The 10,872-nt window shown below is 51.8% G+C and overlaps 1 protein-coding gene across 1 annotated transcript; it reads right to left on the bottom strand.

Moving 5' to 3' along the window:
- Positions 1–1,050: 1,050 nt before the first annotated feature.
- Positions 1,051–8,884, bottom strand: TEX33 (testis expressed 33). Its single transcript, XM_047788421.1, has 5 exons — positions 8,863–8,884; positions 7,228–7,673; positions 6,081–6,225; positions 1,319–1,429; positions 1,051–1,139 (listed from the first exon to the last, which is right to left on the bottom strand). Exons 1-5 carry the CDS (start codon positions 8,882–8,884, stop codon positions 1,051–1,053), a joined length of 813 nt encoding a protein of 270 aa, XP_047644377.1.
- Between the last annotated feature and the right edge of the window lie 1,988 nt (positions 8,885–10,872).

Raw genomic sequence — 10,872 nt, 5'->3', positions numbered from 1 at the left:
AAAAAAAAAGTTCGGAGATCAGGGGAAAGGGCTGTTGGCCAGGAGGATGGAGCAGCTCAGTGAGGTCGTGGGAGACCCAGATTGTACTGCAGGGACACCAGTTCCTCCTGTCACAGGGTATCTGCCCGAACAGCCTATGCTGCATAGTTCCTTGCTCAGAAGCAAGAATACTCCCAAGTTTTCCTGGTGGAAAAAATAGTTTCTCAAAAAAAAAAAAAAAAAAAGCAGAGAGAGAGTGTTCCAGTTGTGGCTCAGTGGCTTAAGAACCTGACTAGTATCCACAAGCACACGGGTTCAATTCCTCGCCTTACTCAGTGGGTTAGGGATCCAGCAATGCCACAAGCTGTGGTGTAGGTGTGGCTGGGGGTCTGATCTGGCATTGCTGTGGCTGTGCGGTAGGCCAGCAGCTGCAGCTCTGATTCAACCCCGAGCCCAGAAACTTCCATGTGCCCAAAGTGCAGCCCTCAAAGGCAAAAAACAAAACAAAACAAAACTCCCAGAATTTCTCAATATACCCCACACTTTCCTTGCATCTCATTGGCCTAAGTTGAGTCACATGCCCCTTTCTGAACCAATCACTTTGCGCGTAGGGGGCAGGGTTAGAATTATGGGAGACAAATCCAAGCTACCTCTGCACCGGAGCCAGGTATGGCCAGTTTCTCCCAAGTCCAAAGCCTCTTGGGGAAAGAACAGACATCTGGAAATAACTGAGGTTCTGCTGGGGAGGGTCCTGCAGGGTAGAATCCAGCAGTTTCCACTATCGGAGCCCTCCACAGGGGGCAAGGCGTCCTGGGCTTGGGCAGAGTTCTTCTCAGCTCTCACATCCTTTCCTAGAATGATAGGGGGAAGGTGTGTGTGTGTTTAGGGGGAAGGGCCCGGGTGATTTGGGGTCCTCAGGGCTTCTCTGCTCCCTCTTTTGGCCTCTACAGCCCTGCGCATTCTCCCACCCCCACCCGGAAGAAAGCCAAGCAGAGGCGAAGGTGCCGATGTGTGTGTGTTTATTGTTGGCCCTTTCTCTGAGCGGAGGGCACCGCTTCTCGGTTTAATCTTCTACTTCGAGTTCTTGTTTTTGCTCTTTTCTTTCTCATCCAGTGCCTTCTGCAAGTTCATGTTCATTGCATTTTTCTGGTGCCACCGTCCTGCAGAGAGCAAGGGAGGCGTCAGCACAGGTCACCCAGAGGCCCTCTGGAATAGCCAAGCTCCATTGGTGGCCATGTGTGTTCCAAAAGCCCACCGGTTCTGCTTTCCCCTCTGGACCTTGGGCCCAACACGCCTGCGCAGGGAGTACCCACCTCCCCTCCCCACAGCTCCTACCTACCCAGATCATCCGTCTTCCTGCCGTGCCAGTGTTCTATGTCTCTCACTGATTTCTCAATCACCTCTGGGGTGTAGGAGGCCTTCATGAGGCTCTTCGTCTCCTGAGGGGCCCCTGTGGGACCCCGTGAAGACATTCCCAGAAGCTCTGAGTCGACAGAGGGCAGGTACTCCAGGGGTCATATCTGGGTGTCAATTTCCTCTAGGGATGGTGGATTGTTCGAGGCCAAGGGAATGGGGAGGGTGAGGCAGAGGGAAGCTGGCCTGGGTTCAAACCCCAGCTCCATCATTTCTGGACAGTATGGCCTCAGATAAGATTCTAACCTCTCAGAGCTTTGGTCGCTTCATCTATTTGAAGGAATAACATGTACTTTCAAGACTGAGAAGACTAGGCATTCCCGTGGTGGCTCAGTGGTTAACGAGTATCCATGTATCACGAGGACACAGGTTCGATCCCTGGCCTCACTCAGTGGGTTAAGGATCCGGCGTTGCCGAAAGCTGTGGTGTAGGTCACAGACACAGCTCAGATCCCACGTTGCTGTGGCTGTGGCTGTGGCTGGCAGCTATAGCTCCAATTCGACCCCTAGCCTGGGAGCTTCCATACGCCGCCCTAAAAAGACCAAAAAAAAAAAAAAAAAGAAAAAAGATTGAGAAGAGTACATTCGTTGGAGCATCTGGCATGCGGCAATTGATACCTGTATGTTCAGACAATGTTTATGTCTGTGTGTAAAGTTAAAACCCACACACAGGAAATCAATAGTCAGCAGAATCATCAAACAGAGCACCAACTTCCAGAAATAACAGGGATTTGAATGATCAGTGATAGACCATAAAATAAGTGCATTTAATGGAATTTCAGAAACGAAACATAATAACGGAAAGATAACGGATGAGGGTAGGGGAAAAAATGTATACATGTGAGGATAACTTGATCCCCTTGCGTACAGTGGAAAAAAAATAAATTAATAAAAAAAAAAAAAGAAAGAAAGATAACGGATGGTAAGAAGCCTGGAATTTGCTTCAAAATAATCTGGAGTGGGGAGTTCCCTAGTGGTGCAGTGGGCTAAGGATCTGGTGTGTTTGGTTTTTTTCTTTTTTGTCTTTTGTCTTTTTAGGGCTGCACCCCACTGCATATGGAGATTCCCAGGCTAGGGGTTGAATCAGAGCTGTAGCTGAGGGCCTACACCACAGCCACAGCAATGCTGGATCCAAGCCGAGTCTGCGACCTACACCACAGCTCACGGCAACGCTGGATCCTTAACCCACTGAGCAAGGCCAGGGATCGAACCTAGGTCCTCAAGGATACTAGTCAGATTTGTCTCCACTGAGCCACGAAGGGAACGCCTATCTATGCATTCTTTTACTCATATTATCTTCCATCATGTCCTATCATAAGGGATTGGATATAGTGTTGTTTTTTTATGGCCACACCCGCAGCCTATGGACGTTCTCAGGCCAGGGATTGAATCTGAGCCATAACTGTGACCTTTGCCAGAGCTGCTGCCAAGCCGGATCCTTTAACCCACTGTACAGGGGATCAAACCTGCACCCCCGCAGTGAGAGAAGCTGCTGCAGTCAGATTCTTAACCCACTGCACCACAGCAGGAACTCCAAAACTAAGTATTTTAGTGGGCTACAGTTAAATAAAAGATTATCTTTATGACGTAGCATGGCACAGGATTTCCTCAACCCACTCCTCCTGGAAACATCTCTATCTCAGGAAAGAGCAATTCATCCCACCGGGGTTTTTGCAGTCCCCTCCTCACCGGTCTCCCCGTTTCTGACCCAGCTCCCTCACATCTGTTCTCAACACGGCAACTGGAACGATCCCTTAGGCTAAGTCAAACTGTGCCTTTCTCTGCTTAAGACCTTCCCCTGGTTCCCCAATTCACTAAGAGAAGAGACCTTCCAGTGGCCACGGCCACCTAGCTCGTGTCCTCTGATTTCCTCTCCCCGCTCCTGTCCAGCCACAAGAACCTCCTTGGCCTGGAGCAGCAAGTGCGAAGACCAAGCGGGGCTGATGGCAACAGAGGGGAACGCAGAGGTGGGGCACATGGACAGCTGGGTGTGGGAAGCAACGCCCTAATTCGTACCGCTTGCCAATTTCTGCAGTGTAAATACCCTTGACCCTTGAACAATGTGGGTTTGAACTGCACGGGTCGACCTATGTCTGTATTTTTTTTTTTTTCAACACATACAGTACCTGTGTTTTCCTTTAACAGAGCTTTAAAAATTAACTAGGTGTGGGGGAAAGTTTGTGTTTGGTTAAAAGTCACAGTACATGGAATCAATAGAGCAAGGACAGAGTCCTGATTCTGTCCAAACTGTCTGAGATTCCTGCCCTGGATTAGTCATTTATCAATTCCTTTGTTTTCAAGGCAGAGAGAGTAGTTCTCTGATTTTGACTGGGCCGGGGGGGGGGGGGTGCGTGCAATCAGCACCACAACTCCCCCTCCCACCCCACCCCGTTTTTCAAGGGTCAGCTGAAACACTGTGGTCAATTGTAAGATAGCTTTGTGATGCCAACTGGTTTGGTAAAATGCAACAATCGACTCCTAGAAGCTGGTGCAAGTGGGTATGAGAGGGCTCCATTGCACCCTTGTGTTTCTCAGGCTGGATGCCTTTTTTTTTTTTTTGCTTTTTAGGGTGCACCCTCGGCATATGGAAGTTCCCAGGCTAGGAGTTGAATCAGAGCTATAGCTGCTGGCCTATTACCACAGCCACAGCAACTTGGGATCTGAGCTGCATTTGCAACCTACCACAGCTCATGGCAACGCCAGATCCTTAACCCACTGAGTGAGGCCAGGGATAGAACCTGCATCCTCAAGGATACTGATAACCCGCTGAGCCTCAGTGAACACTCAGGGCTGGAGGCTTTTTAGATCATTCTGTCCCATTTATGTAGACATCACCATGTAAAGGCCCATATACTGGGTGCTAGAGGAGTTCCCTGGGGGTCTAGGGGTTAGGACTTGGCGCTTTCATCACTGTGGCGAAGGTTCAATCCCTGGGCTGGGAACTGAGATGCTGCATCAGGCTGAAGCCAAAAACAAAAATTACTGGGTGTTAAATGTTATAGAGACAAATGGAAGGCTGATTCCTGAAACCCAGAACAGGACAATCTGAGCTCTATCCTCTCTTTCCTCCCCAAGCAACACCCCTTCTCGCCAAGCCCAAAGAAAAACCCAGAAAGGCTTTCCCATGGCTGTCTGGTTCCTCGGGTGACCAGGATCTGAGCCAGGTGGGAGGCTTGCCAGGCCCTGGGGGCACATGGAGTGAGGAGGGAAGAAAGAAGAGGCCAGAAAGACTTGGCCTTTTGCAATGAGGCCTAACTAGAACCTGGGGCCAGAGAGAAGCCACCGCTTGCTGACCGAGGGCCCCATCGGAGCAATCGGTTCAACCCTTGGAAACAGGGTCATAGCTCCTGGGGTGACCCAGTGCTGGGAAAGACTCTGGGGCTTTGGAGGCTAAAGAAAAACCTGGCGTTGAGTTTCAGATCCACCTCTTACTAGTGAGAGTTTCTGGGCAAACTGTTTCTCATCTGCCTGTGAAATGGAGCTAGGAGTACTCCTTAAGAAAAAGACCCATGGGAGTTCCCATCGTGGCTCAGAGGTTAGCGAACCCGACTCGCATCAATGAGGATGCGGGTTCGATCCCAGTGGGTTAAGGATCCAGCATTGCCGTGAGCTGTGGTGTAGGTCACAGACATGGCTCAGATCCTGCATTGCTGTGGCTGGGGTATGGGCTGGTGGCTACAGCTCCAATTGTACCCCTAGCCTGGGAACCTCCATATGCCACAGGTTGAGCCCTAAAAAAGACAAAAAAAAAAAGAAAAGAAAGAAAGAACTGTGGAGGGAGTTCCCATTGTGGTTCAGTGGGTTAAGAACCTGACTGGTATCTGTGAAGATGCAGTTCAACCCCTGGCCTCACTAAGTGGGTCTGGGATCCAGCATTGCCGCCAGCTGTGGCACGGGTGGAAGATGTCGCTTGGATCTGGTGTTGCTGTGACTGTGGCGTAGGCCGGTGACTGCAGCTCAGATTCAACCCCTAGCCTGGGAACCTCCATATGCCACAGGTGGGGCCCTACAAAGGAAAAAAGAAATAAAAAAGAAAGGAAAATCGAAAAACCATGGGGACCCACAGGACAGACACATGGCAAATGTCCAGACATCCGACCCACACTTTGTCCCAGAGGTGCCACCCCTGGGCTCTGGGAAAGAAAAATGTGGCCTATCAGCTACTAAGCACTCACTGTGTGCTCAGGCCTGAGTGCCTCCCTGCGGCTGGCTCTTCATAGAATCCTGTCATGTCTTTAGCTCCATTGTACCCACCGAGAAGATTGGCAGAGACTCAGAGAGGTTAAGGATCCTGCCTAAGGCCACACCCACTGGCTGAGCTGAGCTTTGAACCCAGGAAGCCTGGTACTGTCATGGTGACCAATGGTGGCCGGGCCAGGGGCGCCCAGGCCTCCTCTTGGCAGATTAGGACACCAGAGGTAGAAGGGGAATGAGGGGCTGACTGCTAGCTGCAATGGACCATCCAAATGGTGAGGACAGACTTGCCAGGGGACTGGATGTCCCCAGCACCGGGCCTGGCATAGAGGCGGCCCTTGGTGACCATGAACTGGGTGTCCCTGGGGATGTATCCTGGGGTCTTAAGATTCCATTTGGGGTCCAGTAAGCGGTGGACACCCAAAAGCTCCCCTTGCCTAATGCACTGGGGGGCTATCCGTGTTCACAGCACCCACCCTTGCCCTTCAGCCTGACCTTGAAAGAAGTTTGACCGCATGTTGTAGCCCAGATCATAGTAGTCGGAAAAGATGGAGGTGACGTCCGCAGGACTCTGGATCCGGCTGGGCCAGGAGCTTGCCCTCTTCGGGCCCTCCCGGGCTTCACCAAGGGCCCTTTGAGCCTGAGGAGGGAGGCAGGGGGGAGCGGCGAGGAGCAGAGTCGAGCCAGCTCCCATCTAACTTCTCCCACTGAGCCTGCGCTCACCACCTCCTCCCTACCCTCAGCCTGCAGCCTTCAACCAACTCCCAGGCCTGAGAGGTGGCAAAAGCTGAAGGTGTGCCACCCCCCAACCCCCACTCCCCCCCGTCCCCCCGACCCCCCGTCTCCCACTCAGGCCTCAGGCATGGAGAAGGATCCTGAAAACTCTTCCCTACAGTAGACACCTGCTGTGGAGCAGCCTCAGGACACATCTTTATAAGGAGTCAAACCCAGCTTGTCTTTTTTTTTTTTTCCCTTTTTTTTTTGGTCTTTTGTCTTTTCTAGGCCCGCTTCCACGGCATATGGAGCTTCTCAGGCTAGGGGTCGAATCGGAGCTGTTGCTGCTGGCCTACGCCAGAGCTACAGCAATGCGGGATCCGAGCTGCATCTGCGACCTACACTACAGCTCATGGCAATGCTGGATCCTTAACCCAATGAGCGAGGCCAGGGATCGAACCCGCATCCTTTTTTTTTTTTTTTTTTTTCCTGTCTTTTTGCCTTTTCTAGGGCCGTTTCCCATGGCATATGGAGGCTCCCAGGCTAGGGTTTCAATTGGAGCTGTAGCCGCCAGCCTGCAATGCCAGATCCGAGCCATGGCTGTGACCTACACCACAGCTCACGGGAACACCAGATCCTTAACCCGCTGAGCAAGGCCAGGGTTCCTGGTCAGATTCGTTAACCACTGAGCCACGACAGAAACTCCTACTTTTTGATATAATTACAGGGACCCTGTACTCAAGAGCAGCTTCCTTAGGACTTCCTGTTGTTTTGACCCCTAGCCTGGGAACTTCCATATGCCACAGGTGCAGCCCCAAAAAGTTAAAAAAAAAAAAAAAAAGATCAGCTTGCTTAGGGGTTCTTATTGTAGGTCGCTGTGCCTGACCTCCCTGCTACCCTGAGCCCCCCCCGTGCCCCGTTCTGACACCTGCTCCTCGGAGACCAGCTGGTCCACCACGTTGCTCCCAAACTTGTGGCGAATGTTGTTGGGGATGCTGCTGCTCCTCTGGCCCTGGGCCCCCGATCTGGGGTCTTCCTCCAGCCCCTGGCACAGCTGAGCCCCCACTCGGGAGGAAGCCCTGCTCTCCCTCGAGGAGGGTCTGTAGCTCCCTTTCTTCAGGGGCCCCAGCTGTGAGTCCCTGCCGGGGGAGGCCCCGCTGATGGTGGATGGGGGTGGAGGCTGGATCTCCTCCAGGGAGGCCTGCCCCAGTGAGCTGCCTCGGGGGCTGTCTCCCCGGTACAGGGATGGCTGCTGGGAGACTGGGACCTGGTACTTGAACTTGGAGGAGTCCAAGGGGCTGCAGGCAGTTCTCCAGGGGTCCACGTCCTGCTGGTCTTCCTTGTTCACATGGCCCCTGGCCAAAGTGGTTGTACCTGAAAAGGGAAGAGATGGAGGGAAGGAGAGGGAAACAGATGCACAGTGAAAAACAGGAAGGGAGGAGTTCCCGCTGTGGCTCAGCAGTAATGAATCTGACTAGTATCCATGAGGATGCAGGTTCGATCCCTGGCCTCGCTCAGCGGTTAAGGATCCGGCGTTGCCCATGAGCTGCGGTGTAGTTTGCAGACACAGCTTGGATCTGGTGTTGCTGTGGCTGTGGTGTAGGCTGGCAGCTGTAGCTCTGATTGGACCCCTAGCCTGGGAACCTCCATATGCTGAGGGTGCAGCCGTAAAAAAAAAAAAAAAAAAAAAAAAAAGAAAAGAAATAATAATGCAGTGATAAAGGAGGATCCTGGATATTCATTATGGGATAAACGGAGCAATATTTTTGAGCTTTTCCGCAGAACTATGGCTCCTGCCCAGTTGAGGATGACGATTTCGGGCTGAGGGCAAGATTCCCGGAGCATCATTCTGCGACCTCACCGCCAACCCATCACAAGAAAGTCACACGCCCCGCAGCCCTTACCCCAAATTTTGCCTGTAAAAATGTCCCCCCCTAGAGTTTCCACTGCGATGCAATGGGATTGGTGGCGTCTCTGCTGTGCTGGAACACAGGTTCAACCCCTGACCCGGCTCAGTGGGTTAAGGATCCAGGCTTGCTTCAGCCGTGGCATAGGTCACAGCTATGGCTCGGTTCTGATCCCTGACCCAGGATTTCCACATGCTGCAGGACCGCCAGAAATGAACAAACAGAGAAAAACAAACCAAAAAAACTTCTCCTTCCCAAAACAACGGGGAGTTTGGAGGTTTCTGAGCACAAGCCAGCCCCTCTCCTTTCTTGGTCCTGCAATCAACATTTTCTTTGCGCCAAGTTTAAATTTCACTTTGTTTGGCCTCACTGTGGGTAGGACTCCCTGGAACTTGTGTTCGGTTACAAGAGGGGACCTGAGAGAGAGGTCACAATCCCCAGGCCTGGCAGCTGGGAGGGGCTCAGCACTATTTCTTTCCCTCCCTTTCCTTTCTGTCTTTGAACGGACCACCCCAAGGATGTCAGGTCACACAGTGGGTCTGGAGGCCAAAGCAGGACTGAGGGAGAGGGGGAAGGGGCTGGTCCCTGCGCCCCCAGGGAGGCCCTCCAGAAGCCCCACGTGTGCCCTCGGCGTGACCCTGGTCGGCCTGTCCTACCTGCTCGGTGGCCCAGCTCCATCGGCTCTTGCTCTGGGACAGAGAACTCCAAGCCTAGTCCTGTAGACAGAGAAACACAATCATCTCGAACGACACAGACGGTAACAATGAACAAGGGCTGAACGGGGAGGCCCGTGGCCATCGGCCCAGCCTGATCAGAGGTCCCTCCAGGCTGCCTTCAGGGCTCTCTGGCACCCAGGAGCCCCCTGCCCCATCCACCCACCACCCTGGCACTGGGCCTGCCCCCTGGACCTTGGCATTGGGCTGTGCCTTGTCTGGAAAGCCCTAGTCATCTCCATCATCACTGCCTCAAGGCCTTTCTCAAGCAGTCTGGGGGCCCAGGGCTCCTCTTCTGCCTTTGTGATTTTTCTTTTTTCTTTTTAGGGCCACACCAGTGGCATATGGATGTTCCCAGGCCAGGGGTTGAATCGGAACTGCAGCAGCTGCCAGCCTACACCACAGCCGCAGCAGCAATGGATCCGAGCCACGTCTGTGACCACAGCTCACAGCAATGCTGGATCCTTAACCCACTGAGCGAGGCTAGGGATCGAACCCATGTCCTCATGGATATTAGTCAGATTCGTTTCTGCTGCACCACAGTGAGAACTCCTGCAGTTGGATTCTTGACCCACTGGGCCACAATGGGAACTCCTTAAGCGATTTTTAGATTAGCTAATCCAATCTCTTCATTTTATAAATAAAGAACCTGAGCTCCAGAGAGGGAGAGTAATTTGTCTGAGGTCATCCAGCAAATTGGTCTACTGATAAACTCAGAGCTGGTTAAGAACCACAGCCACAGCAACACCAGATCTGAGCCGTGTCTGCAACCTACCCTGCAGCTTGTGGCAATGCTGGCTCCTTAACCCACTGAATGAGGCCAGGGATCAAACCTGCTTCCTCATGGATACTAGTGGGTTCTTAACGTGCTGAACTACAACTGGGATTGCTGCTTCTTTTTTTTTTCCTTTTGTCTTTTTACGGCCGCACCTACGGCATATGGAGGTTCCCAGGCTAGGGGTCGAATTGGAGCTGTAGCTGCCGGCCTACACCACAGACACAGCAACACCAGATACAAGCTGCATCTTCGACCTACACCACAGCTCACAGCAACGCCAGATCCTTAACCCACTGAGGTAGGCCAGGGATTGAACCTGCAACCTCATGGTTCCTAGTTGGATTTGTTTCAGCTGTACCACAACAGGAACTCCCAGGATTGCTTCTCAGAGATTCTCTTAATAGAAAAATAAGGCCTCTTGGAAGCTTAAGGATGCTGTCCCTTAGCAAGAGCCCCAGTAGAAAAAAGAATGGGACTTTTGTCCTTTTGTCTAGTGGAGCGGACCATTATAAGTTTCTTTTCTTTCTTTCTTTCTTTCTTTCTTTTTTTTTTTTTTGCTTTTTAGGGCTGTACTTGTGGCATATGGATGGAGGTTCCCAGGCTAGGGGTTTAATCAGAGCTACAGCTGTCGGTCTACCCCACAGCCACAGCAATGCAGGATCCAAGCCACGTCTGTGACCTACACCACAGCCCAAGGCAACAGCAGATCCTTAACCCACTGAGCAAGGCCAGGGATCGAACCTGCAACCTCATGCTTACTAGTCGGATTTCGTTTCCACTGCACCACAATGGCAACTTCAGTTTCACAGCTTTTAAGAAAACTGTATCAGTAAAAATAGTGCCAGCAGGAGTGAAAAGGACAGAGATAGTACAAAATAAAAAGAGATCAGTAGACTCCCAAATTCTGCTGGCAGGAAACAGTCTGAGAAAACTATTTGGCTGAAAACACATCCTCCCTCAAAGAAAAAGAAAGAAAGAAAGACAGAAAGAAAGAGATGGAGGGAGGGAGGGAGAGAGGGAAGGAAGGAAGGAAGGAAGGAAGGAAGGAAGGAAGGAAGGAAGGAAGGAAGGAAGGAAAGAAGGGAGAAGAAAATGTATCTTAGTAAGTGAAGCAAGAGTCCATATGGCAGAGTGGAGAGCCATCAAGTTGTATCTTGAAACCAAATCAGGGAAAG

Source organism: Phacochoerus africanus, chromosome 7, assembly GCF_016906955.1.
Source record: "Phacochoerus africanus isolate WHEZ1 chromosome 7, ROS_Pafr_v1, whole genome shotgun sequence".
Classification (NCBI taxonomy): Eukaryota; Metazoa; Chordata; class Mammalia; order Artiodactyla; family Suidae; genus Phacochoerus; species Phacochoerus africanus.
Note: the sequence above shows the minus strand (reverse complement) of the source record. Positions and strands in the feature narration are given on the sequence as shown.